The 27,022-nt window shown below is 52.1% G+C and overlaps 1 protein-coding gene across 1 annotated transcript; it reads left to right on the forward strand.

Moving 5' to 3' along the window:
• NPTN (neuroplastin) lies at positions 1-27,018 on the forward strand. Its single transcript, XM_077185550.1, has 8 exons — positions 1-550; positions 5,383-5,551; positions 8,552-8,646; positions 16,025-16,158; positions 17,010-17,283; positions 25,184-25,205; positions 25,528-25,601; positions 25,944-27,018. The coding sequence occupies exons 1-7, from the start codon at positions 16-18 to the stop codon at positions 25,586-25,588; spliced, it is 1,290 nt and encodes a 429-aa protein (XP_077041665.1). The 5' UTR covers positions 1-15; the 3' UTR covers positions 25,589-25,601; positions 25,944-27,018.
• The last annotated feature ends 4 nt before the right edge of the window (positions 27,019-27,022 follow it).

Genomic DNA, 27,022 nt, shown 5'->3' on the forward strand with positions numbered 1-27,022 from the left:
GTCATTGCCAATGCCATGGATGTCCCCAAGCCGTGTCACTGCCGGTGCCGTGGGTGTCCCCAAGCTGCCCTGGGTGTCCCCAAGCCGTGTCACTGCCGATGCCATGTCTCTAACTGTGTTTTCTGCCCCGCTGCTGTGTTGTGTGTGAGCTCCGTTGTTTTCTGCCGCTCTGTCACTGCGTTTCTGCTGCCCCTCCCTGCAGCCGGGTTTGTCAAGTCGCCCATGTCAGAAACTAAGCTCACGGGGGACGCCTTTGAACTGTACTGTGATGTGGTTGGGAACCCCACTCCAGAGATCCAGTGGTGGTATGCGGAAGTCAACCGGGCAGAGGCTTTCAAACAGCTGTGGGATGGCGCTCGGAAGCGCCGTGTCACCATTAACACTGCCTACGGGGCCAATGGGGTGAGTGTGCTGAGAGTAACCCGCCTTACCTTGGAAGACTCTGGGACTTACGAGTGCAGGGCCAGCAACGATCCCAGGAGGAATGACTTGAGGCAAAATCCCTCCATTACGTGGATTCGAGCCCAGGCTACTATAAGCGTCCTGCAGAGTGAGTCCGGCCCCCAGTAGTGGCACTGTAGTGTCTAGAGGCAGTCTGGTGACCCCGCCCCCGTGTCCCCACCCTCTGCCGCACCCTGTCCTGTCCTCCCGGCGCGCGGGCTGCTCCTCCTCCTCCTCCTGGCCTGTAGTGCTGACCCTGTGTGCCACCCGTGTCTCTTCTCCTTAGGACAAAGCACTTGGGAAACCCTCGGGATGTGTGCTAGAGCTTCCGTGTGAAACCAGCCCGCTGTCGGATTTGTGTTTGTTCCCTCCTCCCTTTAGTTTTGTAGGAGGTTTCCAGCCTCCCTGGCTTCTCCACCAGTGCCTTTCTCTTTGATTTCCATGTTCTTTTCCTGACTCTAACCGTTTTACTTTGATTTCTTTTGTTCTCTTGGAATTTCTGGGAATGCCTCCTCACCTGGTTTTGGTTACATATCTGCTTCTGGATAAATCCTTCCCTTTCAGTTCCACGTGACCTATGGTGTTTGGATTTTTCCATGAAGTCGTGGTGTTTCTTTTCCTTCCTGGCCAGCAGCATGCTCCTAAGGAGTTCTCTGATGCAGCAGCACTGAGGAGGTGCAGCCATTCCTAATCCAGCCTGTGGGAGCAGGGGGAACATCCTGCCCAGTGCTGAGCCCAGCCTTGAGCTCGGTGACTCCATCCAGGGTGCAGCTCCTGGCAGCAGCAGAGCTCTGGGAGCAGAGGCTGTGCTTGGCTCAGAATTGCTTTTTGTTCTTGCTTGTGGCAAGGCTTTCCTGCCTTCACTCTGCTTTCCACCCCAGGTGGATTTGGGAGTTCATACGGTCAGATTCTGTAGAGAAGAATTTTGGGCCAGATGTAAAACTTGCATTTGCCTGAGGAAATGGCTGCTGAGTTTGAGGTGGAGGGAATTAAATCTGCAGTGTGCAGGTGCAGGAGAACTTGTTTTGGGTGGTTTCTCAGTGCCCTTAGCTGACAGAAGAGCAGAGCAAAAGTGTGGTCTTGCTCCTGTGCTTTGTGCACAAATAACCCTTTAATGCCCTACTGGGTACAAAACTCTCTTTGTATCTTGATTTTTTTATTTGGGTACCTTGAAAAATCCCCCCCAGAGCTGTCCCTAAAGCCTGGTGCTGCCATGGGCACTGCTGGATCAGAGACCTTCCCTCTGGAAATGGAAAGAGCCTTGGTGCACGTGGAGGAATGGCTGTGACCCAGTGCCGTGGAGTGACTGCAGTGACACCGGGTCCCTGAGCTGGAGCTGCTCAGCCTCAGCCCACCCCTCGCCCCTCCTGTGTCCTTTGGGCTCCCAAAGGGCTGGAATGCTTGCATGGCCTCCAGCAGCAGCAGCAGCTCTGCCATCCTGGGGATGATCCTGGAATGTGTCTGCTAGGGAGTGCTGTGTGCTGGAGAGAGCCCCGTGCCCTGGGACAGAGCCAGGGCTCCTCCAGTGCTGTAAATACAGAGCCTCCAGTGAAGGAAGGAGTGATGAGGAGGACTCCATCTGATCACAAGGCTCGTTTATTACTTTATTATACTGTATTATATTAAAGAATACTATACTACACTAAAGAATACAGAAAGGATACTTAGAGAAGGCTAAAATGATAATAATGAAAACTCCTGACTCTTTCCAGAGTCCTGTCACAGCTTGGCCCTGATTGGCCCAAGAGTGAAAACAACTCCCAGCAGCATGCAGTGAAACAATCATCTGTGGGTGAGCAATCTCCAACCACATTCCACATGAGCACAGCACAGGAGCAGCAAGTGAGATCAGAATTGTTTTCCTTTTCTCTGAGGCCTCTCTCTGCCTTTCAGCTTCCCAGGAGAAGAACCCAGGGAGAAGGGATCATGGTTCAGAGAACAGGAATGCCACACTCCAGGGCAGCTCTGGGGAGCACAATCCTGCTGGTGTGCAGAGCCAGCCTTTGGGAGCACAGCTGTGTCCCTGTGGGCAGGGGCTCCCCTCCCTCAGTCCCCTGAGCTGCTGCAGGGACTGCACTTCAGCCTCTCCTGCCCTCCCAGTTTGTCCCAGCTGCTGCTGCTGGGTGGGAGCTGCCTCCTGAGTGCCTTGTGTGGGATCACGCTGCTCTGGGGCTCTGCTGTGCAGGGAAATAAGGAACAAACCCCTGAGTGCCTTCCCCTGGGTGCTGGGACAGCTGAGCTGCTCCTGCTGGGAGGAGGAGCCCGTGGACATCAGTGCCTGCAGGAAGAAGAGGAGGAGAACGGGGATGAGGTTCCCAAGGTGTCCCTGGAAGTGGAGCCCCTTCCCTGAGCCTGCCCACATGGCCTCAGCTGCTCCATTCAGTTTGTGTTGGAAATGGGAATTGTGTGGCTCAGTGGAGCTGGAGTTTGCAGCTGCTGGTGGTGGCTGCTGCCCTGCTGTGACACCAAAGCCCCACAGAGCACAGGCTCTGTCCTGGCCTCTGCAGAGAGCAGCTTGCTTCTGAAAATCTGGCACCCAGAGCCACCATCTGCCTTCCACCTCCTTCCGGATTTGGAACCAGAATTTCACTTGCTGGGGTTTTTTTTTTTTTTTTTTAGTTGCTTTGCTTGGGTTTTAACTGTAAAAGCTGAGCTTACATAAAATGGGCACTTGAAGTGATGTGTAAAAAGTGATTTTCTAGGTGAGCACCCTCCTTTGCTGCTGCTGTCCCAGTATTCCAGTTGCAGTTTGTCTCCTACAACTAAATCAGGAGACTGATCCATCAATTTGCTTTTTTAATAACCAAACCAAAGTACCATAAATGCAGGTGAAGCTGGAAATGAGACTTACAGCTGCCTTCAGTTCTGCTCAACTAAAACTGAAAAGGTTGCAGGTCAGTCACTGAGTTACTATTTCAGACACACTCCAAAAATATTCCCAGAGCTCTGTCAGTGTTTTTGTGGGAATGCAGATGAGCTTTTTGGGGGTGGAAAAGCACACAGGGCGGGCCAGGAATGGTGCATGATATGAGAATAACACAACAATTTTGGGCCCAAACAATCCTTGAAAGGATAAAATTACCCAGTGTGGGAGAAATGAGGCAGAAACAGAGTGAAAATTTAATCACACAATCAGCAACTGCAGTGTTTCTGCAGTTAAAGAATGATTTACAGAGCTGGATTTCCAAGAAGGATATCCAGGACTGGAATGCTGCAGCTTATGAGAGGATGGATATTTTTCCTCCCTGGGCAGTAATCTAAGGATGTGCCACGGGATACAGGATGTTCCTTCCCTGTGTGGAAAGCTGGGATGGTTCTGACACAAAATTGGGATTTTCTGTTCTCTCCTTGTGTTTCATAACCTGCATTCCAGAGGCTCCATGGATCATAAATTTATATCCCAAACTGTTGCCACAAGGCATGGCAGAGTTTCCAGAATCCAAACTCCTTGGATGACTTGCAGAAATCAGGGAAATGTCTGCTGCTTCCTCAGCCTCCTGCAGCCAGAGGGGAGGGAGGAAGGAGCAGCTGGAGCTGCACCTCTGGAATCAGCCAGGAATTCATCCCAGGCAGGGCACACAGCAGCATTTCCACACACAGAGCCTCTGGGGTGGCCTGCAGGCCAAGCTGCCCCTAAAAACATTTTTAATTGAAGACTAACAGCAAGAATTGTGACATTTTTAAACCCTGCCATCCTGTGTGAGGTGGTTTTTCACAGAATGCTTCAGACCCGAGGTGATGCACAGAGGCTGCAGCAGAAAGGTCTTTTTGCCAGGTTTGGGAAGCAATTTGTGTGGCTGAGAATGAGGCAGCTATGTGTGCAGGGGCTGAAGGCAGCATGGTTCTCAAACAGCAGCACAGTGCCCTCAGTGATGTTAGCACTTCTGAAAGGCTTTGCCCTAAAGAATGGGAATTTGGTGTTGCCAGGTGAGGCTGTGGAGAGGAACAGCCCCAAAGCAGCCAGCAGAACTCCTGGGCTCTGCTCATGCACCGGGGCTGTTTTTGTTCTTTAGAAATGTTTGTGCTCAAGGTTACTTCAGACACAAACCAGTTGCAGCTCTGATGTTGGCCTGCTGTGTATCCTTGCATTGCACTGGCAGGTTCTGGGCGCTGCTCTCAGCTGTTCTCCCTCAGCCTCCTGCCTTCCCCACTTGCACACACCAGGGAAGTCGTGCCCTGTGCAATCTCCTGGCTGCACCTGGGGCCACAGCAGCCTTTGGGCAGGGAATATGCAGAATATTACTGAGAAGTCTAAATTTGAGTGCTGTTTATATAAAAAATGGGTTTGTTTGATACCTCAAGGAGAAGAATTGACAGAATAACCAGGTTGGAAGAGACCTTCAAGACCATCGAGTCCAGCCCAGCCTCAACACCCGGTGCCACACCCAGGCTTTGTTAAACACACCCAGGGATGGTGACTGGGCAGAACATTCCAGAACTTCATCACCCTTTCTGTAATAAAACTTTTTCTTGGTATCCAACCTAAATTTCCCTTGGTGCAGCTTGAGACTGTGTCCTCTGGTTCTGTCAGTGCTGCCTGGAGAGAGATCCCAACGTCAGCACAGGCACCTTTCAGGGAGTGATAAGGTGGAAGAGTGATAAGAACCAAGTGCCAGCCAGCAAGAAGCTTCTGGAAGAGTAACCGAGGCCTCCCGTGGAGCCCCAGGCGTTGGTGTGGGAGGCACAGAGTGTGTCAGGGGTCCCTGGTGTCACCTGCAGTGTGGGGGTTCCCAATAAGCCATTAACCCCTCCTGTCTCTCCCCAGCAGCGCGGCCCCGGGCGCCGCCGCGCCAGCTCCGAGCTCTTTGGTTTGGTTGTGCTTCCTCCGTGTGTCCCGCAGTGCCATCCCCCGTGTGGTGCCCTCCCCCCTGCCCCCTGTGCCACGTAGAGTAGCTGGCACCGTCCCCAGGGCTGGCTCTGAGCGCTGTCCCTGCCTTGCAGAGCCGCGGATCAACGCCAGCGAGGACGTGGTGCTGCACGTGGCCGGCGTGGCCGTCACGCTGCAGTGCAACCTGACCAGCAGCCCCAGCCCCCTGGCCGCCAGCTACTGGGTGAAGAACGGAGAGGAGATCCCGGGCACCAGGAAAGCCTCCAACACCACTGAGTACAGGTGAGTGCTGGGCTGGGGACAGGGACACTCAGGGACACTCCTGGTGGCCCCACAGTGGTGGCTCAGCCGGTTCAGAGCTCTTCTCCAGGGCTCGTGGGTGGGTCTGTTGCTGCACATCCTCCTGGAGACCAAAATCCCAGCTGGAATGAGAAATGGGAATGGGCAGGGATGGTGTTCCTGAGGTGTGGGTGGTCTGGGCTGAGCCAAAGGACAAGAGCACTCCTGGTGTTCCTTCCCACAGTGGGCTGGGCCAGGCCTGCCCTGGGGAGGGCAGGGATGGTGTTCCTGAGCTGTGGGTGCTGGGCTGAGCCAGGGGAGCAGGGCACTCCTGGTCATCCCACAGAAAACTCTGTCAGTTCAGAGCTCTTCTCCAGGGTTCATGGATGGGTCTGTTGCTGCACATCCTCCTGGAGACCAAAATCCCAGCTGGAATGAGAAATGGGAATGGGCAGGGATGGTGTTCCTGCCCTGGGAAGAGCAGGGATGGGATGGTGTTCGTGCCCTGGGGAGGGCAGGGATGGTGTTCCTGAGGTGTGGGTGCTGGGCTGAGCCAGGGGACAAGGGCACACCCGGTGTTCTCACAGTCATGGCTGAAGTAAAACTCTGTCAGTTCAGAGCTCTTCTCCAGGGTTCATGGATGGGTCTGTTGCTGCACATCCTCCCAGAGCCCAGAATCCCAGCTGGAACGGAAAATGGGAATGGGCAGGGATGGTGTTCCTGAGGTGTGGGTGCTGGGCTGATCCAGGGGAGCAGGGCACACTCTGTGGTCCCACAGTGGTGGCTCAGTCAAACTCTCTCAGTTCAGAGCTGTTCCGGGGCTCATGGGTGGGTTTGTTGCTGCACATCGTCCTGGAACCCAAAATCCCAGCAGGAATGGAAAATGGGAATGGGCAGGGATGGTGTTCCTGAGGTGTTCCTGAGGTGTTCCTGAGGTGTGAGTGGCCTGGGCTGAGCCAGGGGAGCAGGGCACACTCTGTGGTCCCACAGTGGTGGCTCAGTCGAACTCAGGCAGTTCAGAGCTCTTCTCCAGGGCTCATGGATGGGTGTGTCATTGCACATCATCCTGGAACCCAAAATCCCAGCGGGAATGGGAAATGGGAATGGGCAGGGATGGTGTTGCTGCCCTGGGGAGGACAGGGGTGGTGTTCCTGAGGTGTTCCTGAGGTGTTCCTGAGGTCTTGCTGGGGTTGTTAGGTCATGATTTGGTTGTTGTGGGATGGTCCCAGCCCTTGGCTGGAGCTGGTGGGATCCCATGCTGCTCCCTCAGTGATGCCCTCAGTGTCTGTTCCCTCTGTGATTTTCTTGCCCTTTTTTTCCTTTCCATCCCTTTTCCCCCTTGATGGACAGCAAATCCCCCTTCCAGTTCCATGTTAAGCCAAGCTGAAGAGCTCTTTAGAGACATTTTAACCCCTGCTGACAACTTGGTCTCAGCTGTTTTCTGTCTCTAGAGGGGCCCTTTTCCCCCTGCTTCACTGACACAGGATTAGGGTACATTAGGGGATATTTAATTGTAATTATGCTGATTAGAGGATGTTCAGGTTTCCATGGCCTTAGCAAAGCAGCCTCTCATCCACAGCATTTTGGAAGTTGGTTTGATCCTGATTAATGATTTGTCCTTTCATTTTCTCCTTTAGCTCATTTTGAATTACCTTATTAATTTTGCAACTAAAAACTGAGTTTCATTTCCTTCCACAATTCCTTCCTGACCCTCCTCAGTGCAGTGTTCAGCCCTGGGCCTGAGCTTTGGGGGCTCTGCTTCCCTAGGGAGCAGCCACTGGCTTGGAGTGGTGCTCAGGGTTCCTGGGAATTGCAAATATTGCCCAGCAAGGGCCAGGCTGAGGCTGTTCAAGCCAGGCTGGATTTTTCCTTCCAAATTCCTCTGTAAAGAAGGATTTAGGCTTGGCTTCAGTTTTAACTGCTGGGGAAGGAGGGAGTGGAGTGGGAGAGCACCACAGTCCCCTTGTCCCCAGGGAATGGGGGGGACTGCCAGCAATCAATCCCAGGGACAGCTGGAGAAATCCCAGGTTTCCATTTGCAGAGCAGATCCTGAATTCCTGAGCACTCCTGGGCTGCTTTGCTGATGTTGGAGTTCAGGCTTTCTCTGCCCTTTGGTTTTTGCTTTGGTTACATTTTAAATCCAGGAATTCCAAGTTTTCTCAGTAAAAAGCAGCAGCAGCATAGCTGTGGTTAACAGAGGGTGTTTCCCTCCCTCATTTATTTATATTTTATATGGGTTCATCCTTTGTATTCTGTTTATTTCCCTTAAGCTCTCAGGTTCTTGTTTTCTGTCAGATGTTTCTGGTGCTTGGAGTTCAAAGCTGGCTACTTTTATCATCCAGAAAACTCCAGAATTTAGAGATTAAACTGTTTCAGTTTAAAATCCTGCCTGTTCCAGCACTGGCACTGGGGTGAACCTCTCCCAACCCTTCATCCAGCTCGGGGAGCTGCTGTGAGCCTTGAGCTGTGTCAGTTTGCAGCTCCTGAATGATTGATGGCAACCAGAGCCCGGGGAGAGTCACAGAACTCCACCTTGTCCTTCCTCTGCTCACCCTGGGCACGGCCTGCAGGTGCTCAGAGTGTGCTCCTGAACTGCTCTGCCATTGCACAGTTCCTTATCTGAAATTAATTCACTTTATAACTTGAGATTGGGTGTGTAAATGCTGTCAGCACTCAGCCTGAAGTGAGCAGCTTTTTCCACGTGTCTCAGCAGTTTCCATGTGTCATTAAATGATTTTATTGCAGGGTTTGTGTTCTTCTGCAGGGGCTCTTTTCCTCGATGAAAAAAGAATTCATAAACAAGGGAAGGATAACAAATAAAAGAATTAATAAAAAGGAATAATTTGAAAGGGAATAATTAATAAAAACAAATGAATAAAAAAGGAGTCTTCTGGGGGAGGAAACTGCTTCAGCATGTGCTGGGGAGGGTGGGCGTGCCCTGCTTGCACCAGCAATTAGGAGGTGCAATTAAGGGGTGTTAATTGGGTGCTGTCTGTCCTGCAGGATCCTGAAGGCCCGAGCAGAGGAGTCAGGGGAGTACCTGTGTGTGTTCGTGTTCTCCGGCTCTCCCGTGGCCAACGCCACCATCGAGGTCAGAGGTACTGGCACTGTCCCCTTGTCCCCTCCCCTGCCCTGCAGCTGGCACTCCCTGCCTCCCTCAGCAGCCCCACAGGAACACAGGAAAAGCCCCCTCACCATGCCTGGGTTCATGATCAGAAATAATAATAATGTATTATCACAGATAAAAGCTCTGATTTCCAGAGAAAGGCTGGCACACGTGCAGGGAAAGAGCTCAGAGATGGGAGCAGCCATGGGTTTGTGGGCACTGAAACACCTCTGGGTCTTGGGCACCTCCAGGAGCCTGAAATTAGGAATAAAAGCTGCAAAATGGGCAAGGTTTGCCACAGGTGTGGCTGTAGGGGAGCCACAGAGCAGTGCTGGTGTCAGGGAATTCCCAGGGAATTCCCACAGGGCTGCAGGAGGCTGAGGTTGGGAATTTGTGTGGGATTTGGCAGGCCCTGGGATCCAGCTGGGGGCATCCATCAGTCTGTGGGAAAGGGAATTCACCACCCTGTGCCTCTGAGGAGCTTGGCTGGGTGTTCAGGGCACACAGCTGGAGGGGTTCCATTTTCCTTCTTTTCCTTTAAATGGGGATTTTTTATCCCATCTTGCCCTTTTGCTCTAATTGCTGAATCTCCTGATGCTACCCTAATTAAAATGTAAAGCTCCTGCTGGCTCCTCTGGGCTGCTTTAGGTGACAAAACCACTCCTGGAGAGGGGAAATGCAGCTTTGGGAGTGGAGCAGGAGCTCTGCCAGCTCTGATGGCCTCTGCAAGGCCCTTGGGAATGTTTGCCACGGGGCTTGGCTGCTGCTCTGCCAGGCAGGGCCACCAGCAGAGCTTGGCAGGGAGCTGGGAGCTCACTCTGGGGGAGGAAAAGTCAATTTTGGGGTTGAAGTGTGAGGAGAGCTGATCCTACTCGCTTCCCACAGGTAATTTACACCTCAATGCTCCTCCTGGGAAGCTGGGACAGTACATGGGGATTGCTCTTGGAGCAGGTGTGAGGACAGTGACACCACCTGGGTGCCCATGCACACCTGTCACCTCATATTCACCTGCATGGCTCCTCTTGGTGCTCGAGCAATTACACTCAGATTTAATTGTCATTATGCTGATTGTAATTAGGGTGCAGCTCTCGCTGCTGATGCACAGAGGAAGGAGGCTGCTGAATGCCAAAGTGCTCGTGCTCCAAAAATAGGGATTTTCTGACAGCTTGTGAGCAGCTTCCCCAGAGCCTGTGGCAGAGCAGCCAGGGCATGCAGGGCCAGCTCCCCTGGTGTGCTGTGCCTGCTGTCCCCCCCTCCCTGGCCCTGCAGTGGCCCTGGAGCAGCCTGGCACAGTGGGAAGTGTCCCTGCACATGGCACGGGTGCCACTGGATGGGCTCTAGGTCCCTTCACCCAAACCATTCTGGGATTTTTTTCACCAAAAAAAAAAAAAATCCTTAGGGCAGAGGAGTGAGAATGGTTGGGAATCCAGGCAGTGTTTGGTGCCTTTCCTGGGAATTCATTCCAAGCTGGGTTCCCTCAGGCAGCTCTGCTGGACTTCTGGGGGGGCTTTGTTCCTGCTCAGCTCCCCAGAGTTTTGGGGGCAGCTCTGAGCTGCAAACCTGAGGCTGAGCAAATGTTGGGTTTGGGGAAATGCTGGATTTAGGGAAATGCTGGATTTAGGGAAATGCTGGATTTAGGGAAATGCTGGATTTAGGGAATCCGGGAAATGCTGGGTTTAGGGAAACACTGGATTTAGGGAATCTGGGAAATGCTGGGTTTAGGGAATCTGGGAAATGCTGGGTTTAGGGAAATGCTGGAATTAGGGAATCAGCAAACACTGGGTTTAGGGAAATGCTGGATTTAGGGAATCAGCACATGCTGGGTTTAGGGAAATGCTGGATTTAGGGAAATGCTGGATTTAGGGAATCTGCACATGCTGGGTTTAGGGAAATGCTGGATTTAGGGAATCAGCACATGCAGGGTGTAAAGAAATGCTGGATTTAGGGAAACGCTGGATTTAGGGAATCCAGCACATGCTGGGTTTGGGGAAACGCTGGATTTAGGGAATCGGGAAATGCTGGATTTAGGGAAATGCTGGATTTAGGGAAATGCTGGATTTAGGGAATCAGCAAATGCTGGGTTTAGGGAAAGGGCCCCTTGGAGCAGGGATCCCATGTCCCTTTTCCTTGGCACTGGAGCAGGCTGGGGGTGGTGATTTTGATGGGGGTGGTGGTGCTGGAGCTGCCAGGCCTGGCCAGGGCACCCCTCCTGCTCCCTGGAAGGGGATCCTTGGTTGCTGCATTTCCACCTGGGGCATCCCTGCAGTGCTGGTGTGGAGCTCTGGGGGCCTGAGGATGAAAAGAACCCCACAGAATGAACTGCAGGCCTGGAGAACTCTGCAGTGCCCCTGCTCCTCAGGATCTTGGGAGCAGGGGAGAGGAAACAGCTGCTGGAAGGACCTTTTGAATTCCCTTTCCTGCCAGGCCTTTCTGCCCTTGCCTCATCAAGGGATTCCTCCTGCTCCCTTTGCACCTTCCTGTTCCCTCCTCCCCAGTTACTCCTGGGGAAGAGCCTGGGCCTCAGTTCCTGGCTGTTGAGCAAACCTCTGCTGCAGCCTGGCTCCTCTCTACCAGGAATAAATTAAATTGGACACTCCTTGAGCCTTGAAAATCCTCTCACATTCCCCCTGCTCCTGGTGCCTTCAAGCTCCAGAGGGAGACAGGGGTTGGAATCATAACGAGAAAAAGAAACTTTCCTGTTCAGGTCACCCCTCAGACATCCCAGTTTGCAGTGCAGGAATATTTTTAGGTGCTTTGCCCTTGCTTTAATTTTGTCTATTAATGAGAAACTTGAAGGTAACTGGGCCATGGTTTGGAGGTGTCACACATTTAAATTTCCCTCTCCTTTCCAGTGGTAAAGAGCTTGGAAGGGCTGAATGCCTCCTGTACATGGGGAGATGAATTTTCCTGGCTGTGTGACCCCCAAACCCTTCAGAAAGCTGCTGCACACTGAATTTTGTGCTGTTGGGAGCCTCATGGTCACTCTGCCACAAACCCCTTTCCTCCTGTGTTTAGGTTTATAAAACTATCAAAATGATCCTGCTTAGAATTCCTCTCATGTCAAACATGCCTGAGTGTCTATTTATTTTCCCTTTTTTTGGTAGCAGTTAATTTAAATTAACTCTGCTTCCTTTTGCTCTTTGTGAGGTGTTTCCAGCCCACCTTGAGGATTTTTCCTGTTTCACATGCAGGAATCCAAACCTCCCTTTGCCAGGGGCATTCTGCTGGTGCCAGTGATCAGCAGTGACAGAGAGGGAGCTGAAAACCAAATCCTTCCCAACAAAACCTGCCTCAGCCTGATGCCCTAAGGAGCTGGAGCAGAGGCTGGATGGAGTTAAGGGGAATAAAGTGGGGATTTACTGAAGTGCCCTCAAAGGCCACACCCTGGCAGTGCCCAGATGGCTCCAAGATGGAAGCAAAACAAGGCTCAGTCATGAGATCTCACATTTTTATAAGTTTTAGTCCATTTGCATATAGGAGTTAACTGTCCAATTAACAGCTTCAAGTGATGAAGTTTCATCCTCCTTACTTGCTTTCCCACCCTCCTCTTCTCACATTGTTTATGCTTTGGGCCTGAAGTTTGAAGAGTCTCCAGTCCTTGAGTCTCCAGCTAGAACAGGATTGTTTTGTCTCCACCACGCTGTGAAAAGATCCCAGTAACACTTAATATAAAGCTAAAGCTGCACACCAACACAGAAGAGAAAAATGAAAACCTAAGGAATCAGCCCTGGGCTTTGGTTGACAAAAGAGCAGGATGGTGCAAGGAGCAGTCCTGGCTTGAAAAAGCTTCCCAGGAAAACCCTGCTGAAGCTGGGGCTGCAGGGTTCTGGGGCCAGCAGGACACAGATTCCTGCATTGTTTGGGACAGAAAATGCTGGGGTGGTGTCTCTGAGCCCTGAAACCCCAGCAGTGCACAGAGCCCCCGGGGTGCTCCAGGAATAGCCCTGGCCCAGCAGAGGCATTCTGGGCACTGCTGCTCTGCTGGGATCACCCTGGGAGCTGGGATCACCCTGGGAGCTGGCCTCTCCTTCCTGCAATGTCACTGTGTCACCCTGAGCAGCAGTGGAGGTGTCCCAGAAAGTGTTTCCTGTCCTTTCCTGTCCCTTCCCTCCCTGCCAGCAGCCTGACACAAACTGGGCCAGCTGGGAGTGCTGTCCCTGTCCCCTTTTCCAGGCTCAGCCCTGCTCAGGGTGGCACTGGAAGCCAGCAGCTTCGAGCTGCTGAGTGCCGCTGCTGCTCCTCCTCATGGGAATGTTCCCAGCAGTGCCAGCTCTGGGATTGTGTCCTTGTCACCGCCGGGCTCCCGTGTCCCTAGGCTGGAGGAGATCCCTCCTTGGCATCCTCCAGGAAGCAAATCCAGAGGGGCCTCACCCAGCTCCTGCTTTAGGAAGGTCCCAAGCCCAGCAGGGAAGTGGTGGCATCTTTCAGTAGGTGCCCAGATGCCAGTCCCCTCTGGAGCCCTCATTATTTGGGGTAAATGACATTTTCCTCTCCCAGGCTGGGGACAGGGGCTGGCAGCAGCACAGCACTGCCAGCCCCAGGGCTGATTGATTTCCTGCCTGAGGACATGAATTCAGCTCAGGAACTCCATTTGCTCCAGGTGTTCCTGCCCCTGGCAGGTGGGGAATGTTCCTGGCAGCTCCTTTCTGTACAAGAGCAGGGGGTTGTTTGGATCTGATGCCTTTGTGCAGGTCAGCTTTTATGTCTCTCAGGGTATTTTAATGTCTGATGTGGAAAGTTGCATTTTGGGTGGTGGTGTTCTCAGGGGTCCCAGGACGAGGGAAGAGATGAGAATCTTGACTCCAGGTTTCAGAAGGCTGATTTATTATTTTATGATATAGTAAAAGAAAATGATATCTTAAAACTCTACTGAAAGAATAGGAGAAAGTATTTCAACAGAAGGCTTGCAAGGAAAAGAAAAGGAATGATAATAAAATCTTGTGACTGACCAGAATCCCAATCCAGCTGGACCTTTGATTGGCCATTAATTAAAACCAGCCACATGAGACCAATCCCAGATGCACCTGTTGCATTCCACACAGCAGATAACCATTGTTTACATTTCATTTCTGAGACCTCTCAGCTTCTCAGGAGGAAAAATCCTAATGAAAGGATTTTCCATAAAATATGACACATATTGGGTGTCAGTTTTCTTAAATAAACCCCTTGGGTTTATTCTTGGCCTGTTCTTACATATCATGGTGTAGTGGTTTTGGCATCATCTTGGAATTAAGGAGTTGGCATCTGGCTGGGCTTCATCTTCTGGTAAGGACTCCTCCAATGTCCAGAAATGCTGGGTTGGAAATGCTGGGTTGGAAATGCTGGGTTGGAAATGCTGGGTTGGAAATGCTGGGTTGGAAATGCTGCTGGAATTCCCATGGGCACTTGGAGGATGCCTGGGCCCTCTCCTGTGTGCCTGTGCAGGTGAACACACACCAGCAGGAGCTGAACCCCAGGCTTTCCTACAGCCATGGGTTTTCTGTGGTTCACAATCTCATTTGGATGATGCTGTTACTGTCCAAAAAGGATCTGAGGCACGGGATGCTCCCTGCACCCAAACCCCTTTGACACAGCACAGGAGGAAGCAGGACAGCTTGCCAGGCATTTTCCCAAAGATTGCTGCTGCAATTTTGGGATGAGCAGGCTCAGCTGCTGTCTGCTGGCCCGAGAGCTTTTGTTCCCTTTGAGCAAATTCCCCTCATGATCTCAGCCTGCAGCTGGAATTGCTGGCTCTGTGTGCACCTGCAGGGAATCTGCTGGTGGAGCAGGGGAGTCTCCTGTAGGAAATTCCAGTTTCCTGGAGCAGCCAGGCTGGCCTGGGCTGGATTAACAGCTCAGAGCTGCCATCACACATCCAGCCACGTGTGCTGTAATTAGGAGCTGCAGCTTTAAAGGTGGGGGCCCTGCAGCCTGGGGCCATCTGCTGGGCCAGGGGTCAGCCCAGGCACTGCCCTGAGCCAGCCTAAGCTCGGGGGGGCTTAGGGCTGCTCCGAGGGACACACACAGAGCACAGGGTTAGGGTGAGGGACACACACAGAGCACAGGGTTAGGGTGAGGGACACACACAGAGCACAGGGTTAGGGTGAGGGACACACACAGGGCACAGAGTTAGGGCTGTGCTGAGGGACACACACAGAGCACAGGGTTTGGGTGAGGGACACACACAGAGCACAGGGTCAGGGCTGTGCTGAGGGACACACACAGAGCACAGGGTCAGGGTGAGGGACACACACAGAGCACAGGGTTAGGGTGAGGGACACACACAGAGCACAGGGTCAGGGCTGTGCTGAGGGACACACACAGAGCACAGGGTCAGGGTGAGGGACACACACAGAGCACAGGGTTAGGGTGAGGGACACACACAGAGCACAGGGTCAGGGTGAGGGACACACACAGAACACAGGGTCAGGGTGAGGGACACACACAGAGCACAGGGTTAGGGTGAGGGACACACACAGAGCACAGGGTTAGGGTGAGGGACACACACAGAGCACAGGGTTAGGGTGAGGGACACACACAGAGCACAGGGTTAGGGTGAGGGACACACACAGAGCACAGGGTTAGGGTGAGGGACACACACAGAGCACAGGGTTAGGGTGAGGGACACACACAGAGCACAGGGTTAGGGTGAGGGACACACACAGAGCACAGGGTCAGGGCTGTGCTGAGGGACACACACAGAGCACAGGGTTAGGGCTGAGGGACACACACAGAGCACAGGGTTAGGGCTGAGGGACACACACAGAGCACAGGGTCAGGGCTGAGGGACACACACAGAGCACAGGGTTAGGGCTGTGCTGAGGGACACACACAGAGCACAGGGTTAGGGTGAGGGACACACACAGAGCACGGGGTCAGGGCTGCTCCCAGGGACACACACAGAGCACAGGGTCAGGGCTGCTCCCAGGGACACACACAGAGCACAGGGTTAGGGCTGTGCTGAGGGACACACACAGAGCACAGGGTCAGGGCTGTGCTGAGGGACACACACAGAGCACAGGGTTAGGGTGAGGGACACACACAGAGCACGGGGTCAGGGCTGCTCCCAGGGACACACACAGAGCACAGGGTCAGGGCTGCTCCCAGGGACACACACAGAGCACAGGGTTCAGGGCTGAGGGACACACACACAGCACAGGGTTAGGGCTGTGCTGAGGGACACACACAGAGCACAGGGTTCAGGGCTGCTCCCAGGGACACACACAGAGCACAGGGTTAGGGCTGCTCCCAGGGACACACACACACACAGAGTTCCTCCATAACATCCCCCCGGGGTGGCAAAGCCCAGCTTGCAGGGAGCAGGAGGGATTTGTGTGCAGGTGAGTGAAAGGAGCCTGTTTGCACTTACAAACTGCTCTGTTGTCTCGTAGCCACTCCTGACATCACTGGGCACAAGAGGAGTGAGAACAAAAACGAGGGCCAGGAGGCCCTGATGTACTGCAAGTCCGTGGGCTTCCCCCACCCTGAGTGGGTGTGGCGCAAGAAGGTCAATGGGGTGTTTGAGGTAAGGAATGGGCTCAGGGTGTCTCACCCTGCCCAGACCCCCTGAGAGGGAGGAGAGCATCCCCTGGGGTTGGGGATGGGCTGCTGAAGGAGCTTTGTGACTTCTCCAAGTGCAGTCCCTCCAAAGTGTGAGTCAAGGTGGGTATTTTTGGCAGCAGTGAGGATGGATGGGCAAATATAAAACTGATTTTTATATATCAATATCAATACAAATATATAAAAATGTAAATATATTTAAATATATATAAATAAAAAATTGATACTTTTATTATTGGTATGTGAAAAAAACTGCTCACTGCACTGCTGAGCAAAGTTAAGGACTTACCCTGAAAGCCATTTTCTGGAATTTGCTACAAACTGCAAGACTGACTTAGAAATGTGATTTAAAACCACATTGGGTTATAAATTCCTCCAAGTTTTACTGGTTGAGCTCACAAGACTTATTATGAGGAGGTGGCAGTGATCCCTGTTAGAGCTTGGGTGATCTGTTTGTTCCGTGTAGCCAGTGATGTAGTGAGCAGGAAAATGTGACCAGCAGTGGGAATAGCAAAGAGGAGCTGGGAATTTCCAGCCCCTCCAGCCCAGCTGTTTCCTGTTGCTGCATGGATTGGATGGATGGAGCCAGAATGTGAAGCAAATAGCAGGGTGGGATGAGTGTTCCCTGCTGAGTGTGAGCTGGAGGTTTTCAGGAGTGGCTGCGTGCTGGCAGTGATCAGACCCCAGAGGGCAGAGTTCCCTCTGTGGTGTTTGGAGGCACAAACACCAGGCCTGGGCTCCTCCCTCCAATCTCCTGTTCCCGTGCCACAAAGGCCTTAAAGCCGTTGCTCTTTCCCACCCCTGTCCCTTTGCCAGGACATCAACAACTCCTCGGGCAGGTTCTTCATTTCCAACAAAGAGAACTACACCGAGCTGAGCATCACAAACCTGCAGATCAACGAGGACCCCGGCGAGTACCAGTGCAACGCCACCAACCAGGTGGGCTCCGTGTCGGTCACCACCATCCTGCGCGTGCGCAGCCACCTGGCCCCGCTGTGGCCCTTCCTGGGCATCCTGGCAGAGATCGTCATCCTGGTGGTCATCATCGTCATCTACGAGAAGCGGAAGCGGCCGGACGAAGTTCCCGACGGTAAGTGCGCCCCGCGCCGCCGCTGACCCGCCCGGCCCCGCTGCTGCTGCTGCTGCTGCTGGAGGAGCCGCTCTGCAGGAAGGACCAGCAGCACAGCCTGCCCCGCTCCACGCTCCTGCCTTTCTCCTCTCCTCCCTCTCCGGACATGAAGCCCACAAGGGTGCAAGGCCCAGGGCTGGATCTCAGGGGGTCTCAGGGGGGTTGTGGATGTCTTTGTTTGTTGAGGGGTGGAGCGCTCCCATCTCTCTGTGTGTCCGCCCCAAGGAGCAGCACAGGGGCAGAGCTGGCAGCACCCTCAGCCCTGGTGGCATTCCCTCCTCCCTGTGGATGGACACTGGGCAGGGGCTGTCAGGGGACATTGCACTCAAACCAAGGAATCATTGCACTTCAAGGGATTGGGGCTGCAAAGGTGCTTCAGAACTAAAATGTGTGCAGGGATCAGAGATGGGGGGAGGGCTCTTACTCTGCTGTGTAGCTGAATCTGTAGTTAAGGAATGCTCTGGAACCTGTATCTATTGTAGCCACTGATTAGATTTTATAAAAATAGGGCTTATTATCAGGTTTGATGGTAGCAATAATTAATTAATTCATCTGTGTTTGGTACATACAACTAGTAGTAACTTTCATCTATGAACTCCTGCACACCTTGCCCTGTGCACAGCTGGGGAAAGGAGCAGTGTGAGGCTGAATATTTGCAAGATCCATGCTGAGAAACAGCCTTTAATGTGCTGCTAGCAGCTTACTCCAGATTGTAGCAAGAAAACCTCTGCGAGGACTCCTTGGGAGAAGCAGCAGGAATGTCGTGGTGCTGCAGGAACACGATGGATCCAAGCATGGGGCAGGTGGAGGGCAGCGTGCTGGAGTGATCCTCAGCACCATCCTGGGCTGGCCAAGCCCTTCCCACTGAGAGCTGTTTCCCAGGGCAGCTGGGTGTGGCTGTGTGGCTGCAGGGGGCCCTCACAGGGCATGAAAATAGAGGTGTGGGACAGTGATGTGTGTGTGGGGTGGGCACAGCCACCCTCACGGGCCTCCCACGGGATCTACAGCGAGGAGAGGAGCTCGTGGAACACAGCAAATGGAATAACAGGAGCAGGGCCGAGGCTTGGATCAGAACTGGCTGAGGTAGTGCATCCCTAGAGAGAACCAGCTTTGGTTGTAAGCCTTGAGTAGCACTTACTAACTGCTTACAGAGCATGTGTGGGGGCTGTTCTCAGAGTGGAGCTCCCAGTTGAACCGTAGTGCATGTTCTGTGCATCACTAACAGCTTCCAGTGGCTCCAGGGCTTGTCCTGCTCTCAACGTGGCCTCAGGGACCTCCACCAGCCTGGAAAACTTGGAACAGATAATTTTCATTTTCCTCCTCCTCCACATCAGTGATTGCAGTTCCCCACATTCAGAATTTTCATTGGATGGAGTTTCACAAGGACCAAAACAAGGTCCTGGGAATTTGATGCACAAATGTTCCCTGCAAACAGCCCCAAATGGACTGAATCCAACAGGAATTGGCTGTGGTGTTAGCAGATCACACTGGAGGTGAAGAGTTCGCTGCCTCTTTCCAAGGCAGGAGTTTTCCTGGCTGGTGTGGCCACTCCCCAGGTACCCAAGGGATCCAGGCTCATCATCCCCCTGGAGCTGTCCAGGATGATGAGCCAAGGAGCTGAGGTCACTCCAGTGCTCACTGGGGCTGCTGTTGTGAAGGCAGAGCCCTGGGGAGTGACATGACACCTCTGTGGGGGTCAGATGTTCTCCCTGTCCCCTTTCCTGGAGGAGAAATCCATGCTGAGTATGACAGGCCGTAGCTGGGGATGAGGTTTGCCTGGCTGATGGACACAACTGGCACCATGCCACCCTGAGTCCCACATTCCTTGGATAGTTGTGCATTTTCCATACTGGCACCGAAGCTTTCTGTGCTGCTGTGGTGGGGAACGCCCTGGGAGCAGGGCACGTCTAAATGCACACGTGGGAAATCGTCAGGAGCCTCCTGATTGCCACGTGGGGGTGTTTGACTGGGGTTATCCTGAATTTTCTTCTTTTCAAGACATGGTTACGAAATGCCAAAGTTAATGCTGGAATGCAGCGGCGCGCTCGGAGTTTGGGATTTCAGCTCCCCCTTCCAAAATCACAGCTCCGCCTCCGCTGCTGCAGGGAGCTGGGGAGGGAAGGGCAGGGAGCTGTGGCTGAGCCAGCAGGCTGAGGCCAAACACACAGCACTCCTTACCCACAGCAGCTGGCACCAGCCAGGGTCTCTGCTGGCTTCTCCAGCCCTGGTGTTGTGCTCAGCTTCAGGGATGTGCTCATGGCAGGGCTCCACGTGAGGTGCTGCTGCTCCTCCTGCTGGGATGGGAATGTTCTCCTTGGCCCTCTCCAAATTTACACACTGGGATTGCTTCATCATCAGCACCATCACCCCCTCTTGCCAGGGTGGAATAACTCTGGAATGCCCTTCTGGAGCCCCCAGGTGTGTGTCAGCCTGTGTCCCACAGCAGGGGTGAGGATGGGTGGCCCCTGTGGATCTGTTGCACATCGTGCTGGGGGGTGGCTCTGGCTGCAGATCCCTGTAAAGATCCCGAGGGCTGGGTGCAGGTGTTGCACCTGTGGTGTCCCCATTCTGCAGGTACCACACATCCACCTCAGGGTGTCTGCCACTGTCCCTCAGGAATCCTCTGATGTCCTGGCCACTGTCTGGTCTGCTGAGAGGAGTGCACAGAGAACTGGAAATGTGGCTTACTCAGACCACTTCTAAGGATTGTTTTTAAAATTTGGAGAAAACCAGTGCTGCTAAAGGAGGCCACTTCCTGTGTTGAGGAAAACCAAAGGCTTTTGGAGCAGAAGGAGCTGTTACTGAACTGCTGGAGCACACCTTGGCTCCTGACTGGGGCAGTGCAGGATGAGCTGCTGGTTTTGCATTCTGCTGGGAGCTGCAGGTGCCCACCATGAGCTCTCACTTCGTGCTGTGCCCAGGTGATACTTCAGGGCTGGCTCAGTTAAACCTGCACAAATGACAATGTTTGGGGTGTGCTGGGTCAGCTCCTCAGGTGAGACCAGTCTGGTGCTGGGCACAAGTGCCCAGTTACTCCTGGGGCACGTGACTGGTGGGACAGAAACCTTCTCTGAGTGAGAGGATCCTCAGGCCTCTGGAACTTTTTCCCCAGCACCTGGAAATTCTGCCTGGCCAGCCCAAAGAAACAATTGAATGTTTCCCTCAGATCTCCATGTTCTACAGGCTTCAAATGCCCTGGCTCAGCGTGCCCATGGGAGGCTGGGGAGGGTGATGGGCTCCTGGCTACACTTGGAGCAGTTCAGTGTAAAGATGTTCCCTCTGTTGGAGGTGCTGGGACACTCCTTTAACTTTGGCATTTCCTGACTGCAGGCCTCAGTTTTGCATGGACCTGGCTTTGTGTGTCCGTGAGCTGCTTGGTGTGCCTCGGGCCAGGGCTGCTCAGGAGCTCCTTTGCTGATGTTTCCTCCTTCTCAGGACTCTGATTTGGGAGTTAATTCTTTTTCCTGCTGTTGGAGAGCAGGAAAAGGAATATAGCACCCATGAAATGCCTGTTCCCACCAAAACAGTGGCATCAGGGGGTGCCTGGAGCAGGGTTTGCTGCAGAGCCTGTGGATGTTCTCCCAGCACACCCAAATCCCGTGCTGGAAGGAGGAAGGGAGGGTAGATGGCGCTTAAATTCCTGCATCCTCTCAGATTGAATTCCTGCATCCTCTCAGAACCCGAGTTCTGACCTGCCTTACACCTGGCAAGGCAGCGTCCAGCTCGCTCCCCATTCCCAGAGAGCAGCAGGGGCTGGCACACCCGGGGGGGCTGGCACACCCAGGGGGGCTGGCACACCCAGAGGGGCTGGCACACCCAGGGGGGCTGGCACACCCAGAGGGGGCTGGCACACCCAGAGGGGCTGGCACACCCAAGGGCGGCTGGCACACCCAGAGGGGCTGGCACACCCAGAGGGGCTGGCACACCCGGGGGGGCTGGCACACCCAGAGGGGCTGGCACACCCAGGGGGGCTGGCACACCCAGAGGGGCTGGCACACCCAGAGGGGGCTGGCACACCCAAGGGCGGCTGGCACACCCAGGGGGGCTGGCACACCCAGGGGGGCTGGCACACCCAGAGGGGCTGGCACACCTGGGGGGGCTGGCCACAGGCAGCTCCTGTGGCTTTGGGGCTGAGAGCTGCATGAGCTGGCATGCCCTGGCACGTGGCTGCATGCCCAGGGGAGGAGGTGCCAGCAGGGAATGCCAGGGTGCTGCCCTGGGCAGGGAGAGCAGGGAATGGCTTTGTTCTCTGTAGTACAGCCTGAGCTGCTTGGTTCCATAGCTCAGCCAGCACCACCTGAGTGTAGCCTAGCAGAGGTTCCTAAAGCAGGGGGCTGGCTGCTGTTGTTGCACCCAGTAGTCTAAAATCAGCACAGCCCCTGGTTAAAGGGTGTTTGCTGGGGTAAGTAGAAGGTAAAAACCCCTTGGCTCCATTCCCCATAGGAACGGGAGTGGTTTGTACTTGGAAATCCATAGCCCTGGGGTGACTGGGTTATAACATGTCCCTTTTCCTTCTTCCCTCTCATTCCTCAGCCTAATCCAAAGACTTCCCATTAATGTGTTTCCTCTCCTGGCTCTGCAGAAGCTCCATCCAAATCCCCACATTCTTTCTAACCCTTTTTTGCTTTTTTCTTGACTTTCCCTGTTCCTGCTATTACTGTAAGTAATTGAAAGAAACAAACTGTTTAACTGCAACCATTTACCTTTTGTAACCAGTGCTTTTGGTGTTTTTTTTTTTCCCTTTTATGCACATCTTTCTCTCCTACACTTTAAATCTGTCAGGATGAGGCAGGTACACAGTGAGGCCATAGCCAGCAGCTGTTCCCAGCAGCATTGCTGTATCCCAGTGGGAATGGACACAGGACCCTGAGCTGCTGTCACAGGCTCTGGCTGCTCCTTCAGAGCATTGAGCTTCCCCTGGATCCCTGGCAGTGCCCAAGGCCAGGCTGGACAGGGCTTGGAGCTCCCAGGGACAGTGGAAGGTGTCCCTGCCATGGCAGGGGGTGGCTTTAAGGTCCCTTCCAACCCAAACCAGGCTGGGATTGATTCTTTCCAGGTTTTAAAGCATGAGCTGAGATGTAGAATCCCTTCAGAAGCAAAAATTGGAATCTTAGTGCTGGAAGAACCCGCTAGTGTTTCATTTTTAACTTCCACCAGTCACAAGATGCTACCCAGGATTAATTTGATACTAAAAATAAACCCTGTAGCTTTCCAAAGGCGGTGAAAGAAACTGAGTGACATACAAAATGCCTGTAAATTAAGGCTGAAAATGGGAGGGGGGGCACAAAACACATTCCCATCCAAGTGGAGGAGCTAAGGGAGATCTACTTGTCATCATCTTCCAATTTTAATTCCCAGATATTTTTGCCTGCAGGGATTGATTACCTGTGTTAAAGGCAAGCAGCACTTCTCCCATTTTGGCTCAGAATGTGCAGTTTTGGGAGCCCATGAAGCAGGTCATTCCATGCCCTGAGGAAAGGCCTGGCTGTGGGGTTATGGCTGTGCTCTGAGCAGGGGGGTTTTGGAGGTGCCCAGTGCCAGGGCAGGTGCTGCAGGAGGGGCTCAGTGGCTGCTCCCAGTGCTGGGGGCCCTTTCTGTGCCATAGGTGCTGCTGCCTGTCCTAGAGCAGGGCTGTGGCATTAAAGCTTTGGGTGATAATTGATCTTGTCGGTTACTATGACTTCTTTTTTTTTTTTCCCCCCTTCAATTGCATCATACCCTTAAAAAATGGTGGTAAGTGAGAGCTCTGCATGCTTTGGAGTTTGTTTAACCTCCGCTTCAGTCTATACAACGCACAAGTCATAACGTTAACACTCTTGAAAACTTCCTCATTCACGTTCACAACTAATTTGGATTTCAGTTTGCTGTTTTGAACCTTTTCTTTAGTCTGATTTTGTACTGGTTTTTCTGTTGTTCTGTTGCCCCTGGTTTCGCTGAGGGTTCGGTCTGTGTCTGTACTGTACTGGGGATGCTTTGCCAGCACTTAACGACTGACTGGGAATTTCCCTTGGTCTTTTTAGCTGTGGTTTAGCTTAGAGATGGGACAGGGAGGAGTCGTGGGGATCCACCAAATAGAGTATTCCCAGTAGGCCTTTTGTGGGATCTTTGTGAGGAATCACTGATGGCAGCCTTTATCAATTTGAAGCTGCTTTTTAAAATTTTTTTTAATTTATTTTTTTTTTATTTTTGACAACACAAACTTGCTGATCTGAAACGGGCATTTAAATCTTTGAGCAGAGAAGGGAAAATGGTTATTTTGTAGCGAGTGTCCAGGGTGCAGTTTGCTATTGCTGAAGTCCAGCCAAACAAACTCCCAAAGCAGTGGATGGTGCTTGTTGGAGCCCAGCTGGGTCTCGGAGGCAGCGCTGGCCTCGGGGCCAGGGCTCCCTGTCCCGCCCGGAGCGCGGAGCTCGGCTGCTCTCGGATCCTCGGTTCCCAGAGATGTTTGTGGAAGGAAGCCATAGATTCCTCTGCTGTGCTTTGTGTTTGAGTACCTGATGTGTCTCTGTATATCTCACTGTATATACAACAGCACATTGATGTCTGGCTGTCCTTCCTAGTCCCAGTTCTCTGTACCGTGTCCGATAGTTACTGTTGCTGGTACTGGAATTCTGTGGACACCAGTGTGTCGCTAGTCTGTTACTTTGGCTGTAAAGCTCTTGGTTTGTGGTTAGTTCTTTATTTTTGAAGTATTTTCTGTTCTGGTCACTGTCTGTGCTAGCGGTGGCTTTGCCTCTCCGTTGCCTCGAGGGCCCAGGTGGAGTAATGTCCCCTCTCCCTGACATTACTCCTGGCGTGTGCTCATGCGGATGCCTACACTGTAAGACTGTAATTTCCATAACTGCTTCATGTGCACTAAGCACCCTTGTGGAATCCTGCTGAGAGTTTCTCAAAGACTTCCCTGAAAAATCCCTCCGGCACGAGCTGGGAATGGCAACTGTCAAGTGCCAAAATCAGCAGGGCCTGAATTGGCCCCTCCAAAATCCATCTGTGGGAGCATTAGGCTCCTGGATTGACTCTTGTACTGTTGTGTAAATGCATTTTTTTCTTCTGTACTACAGTGTGGGTGAAAATGGTGTTTGAGAATTCCAAAACAAAGCCCAATTGGTCCTGAGAGTTAATATGAAACATTCCTCATTGGCAGATTCCCTATCCCCTGCCAGCTCCTAAATGAGTTTTGCCAAGGGCCGTGGGCAGGACGATGCTGTCAGTGCTCTGCAGCTGAAGTGTGTCCAGAGGTGTCCCAGCACCCTGACTCCTCCTGGGGACACTGGATGCTGCTGCCCAAGGACCATGGCTGGGGCTGGAATTGAGCGTTCCTAACCTGGTCCCTTCTAATTAAACTTGGAGAAAAATGGGGAATGTAGAGGTTGTTTCATCCATGGGGGAAAATGAGTGTTGGGTATGTACCCTCTGGGGTATATACCAGGAGTTACCCATCAGCAGTGGAAAAACGACTTAAAAATTAAAATACATATTAAAAAAAAGTCAATGCAAGCAAACATCCAGCAGGATTTTACAACTGAACCGTTGGTTTGTCTCCATCTATTTTTTATGAGATTGAACCACTGGAACTTGGGGACAAGATGAGCCTTGATCATGTTGCACCAATCTGTCCGCTACAGTTGCAGTCCTTCATGACCAGCATTCCAAGTGTTAACTAAACCCATTGAAGCAACATACCTGCCATTAAACCCGAATCCAGAGCAGTAACTCCATGATCCTTGCACTCCCGACTGGAATGGCCTTTGATGCTGTAGATAGATCAGTTTGCTGCTCCTTGTGACCCCCTACAAACACTGACTCTGTTTTTCTTTCCTTCCCTTGTCTCTCCCTGGCTGCCTCGGGATGCTTGCTGCAGATGATGAACCAGCTGGGCCAATGTAAGTGTGTTTTTGGGAAAAAAATACTCTTTGGGATAATCTGGGGGGTTGTGGGAGGTGATAAATCATAGGGTTGATATTGCATGTGACATTACAGATGGTGTTGGACCATCTGGTGCATTTCTTAGCACCAGAGGAAAGAAAAGCAACATCTTGCTAGAAAACAAATATTGGGTTAAAATACAAAGGCTAAAACTGTGTTGTCTTCAGCCAGTTGAAGGGAAGAAGACTGAAACGCTGCCTAATGAAGTACAAAAAACGTCCATTTTCCCTGTACCTGTGACTGATTTTTGATGCATTTCTCTCCCATCCCTTTCTGCAGGAAAACCAATTCTACAAACAATCACAAAGACAAAAACTTACGTCAGAGAAACACAAATTAAAAACGCTCATCATGTAAGTATTGCCTGCACCCGGCTGGGAGCGGGCAGGCCCAGCCCTCCTGCCTGGAGTGCTGGGGGGCAGCAGCAAAGCGTTCCCTGCATTAACCATGAAACATTCCTGCTGCGCCTCAGGGACCACGGGGGGGGACCAAACATTGATTTCCTCAGGCAGGTGGGGGGTTTAAGGACCTGCTTGCTAAAATCTGGGCAGAGCTGCCGAGCCCTCCTGATTGATTCCTCCCTAAAAGGTGGAGCTGGGGCTGTCGGGAGCCCCGGTGGGAGCGCGGGGGTTGCAGGCTGCGGCGGCTCGCGCTGTTCACCATTGACTAGCACCTCTTTCTCGTTTCTTTTTTAGAGCTTTAAGTTTCTGAGAGACTGATGGCAATATGACCTGCTAAATTTAAGGGTTGGAACTCTTGGTTCTAGAACTCCAGTTCTGTCTGATTTCTTTTTTTTTTTTTTTTCTTTCCTTTCCAAGTGAGCAACAATATGACTGTCTAACGCATGCCTTATTTAGCCTCTCCTGCAAGGATGACCTAGCCAGATGAATTTTAATAATGCTTCCGTGTAGAAGGTGTAAACTCTTTTGGGCTTGATGTGCTGTGAATGTTGCTTTTTTTTCCTCCTTTCCTCTCTTTACACGAGCAGTAGCCAGGCGGGTTCACGCATGCGCTGTTTTTTACTTCCTGTAGCTGTTAAATTCGGCACCGCTCAAACCGCACCGCTGCCATCTAGTGAGACTTCTTTTGTAAAGTACAGCAAAACTTAAAGATATATACAGTATATATTTATATTTGGGGGAGGGGAAACCAGAAGTCGTTGTGGTTCATTTTGAAGCTGCTGATATTCATTCCTTACTGTATGGCTGGAAGGAGGGAGTGATGCCGGGCCGGTGCTTGCAGCAGGGACATTGGAATTTCCTTAAGGGCTTTAACCATGGAGCACGGGGTGTCCTGTTGGGCGTCGGGGCTGGGTGGTGCCAGGGGCTGCTGGTGGTGGTGGGATGCAGTTGGAAACAAAAACAAACCTTCAGTTTATAAATATATATATATGATTGCTTTTTAAGTGATTTTTTTTTTTTTTTTTTTTTTGTTAACTCATGTAAATTCTCAAATCCTTTTGCACTGATGTGTTCGACATATTCTTGTACATTCAATTCAGGCAAACTTTTATAATTTTCTTTTTTTTTTTTTTTGTTTAAATGATGAAATGTTACAGCATGGTGATATTCTATGCAACTAGTTATTCCTCTTTAGTTTGACACTGTAATTTCTCATGATTTAAAGATTGTAGAAATAGACCTACCAGGGTTCTCATGATGTGCGTAACTGTAGCTGCATGAACTCGTGTTCTGTGTATTTGTTGAAGTGCAATGATGTATAAAAAGTGGATTCACCTGTTTTTAAAAATAAAACACCGACAAAAACCGCTGTG

This window comes from Agelaius phoeniceus, chromosome 13 (assembly GCF_051311805.1).
Source record: "Agelaius phoeniceus isolate bAgePho1 chromosome 13, bAgePho1.hap1, whole genome shotgun sequence".
Taxonomy (NCBI): domain Eukaryota; kingdom Metazoa; phylum Chordata; class Aves; order Passeriformes; family Icteridae; genus Agelaius; species Agelaius phoeniceus.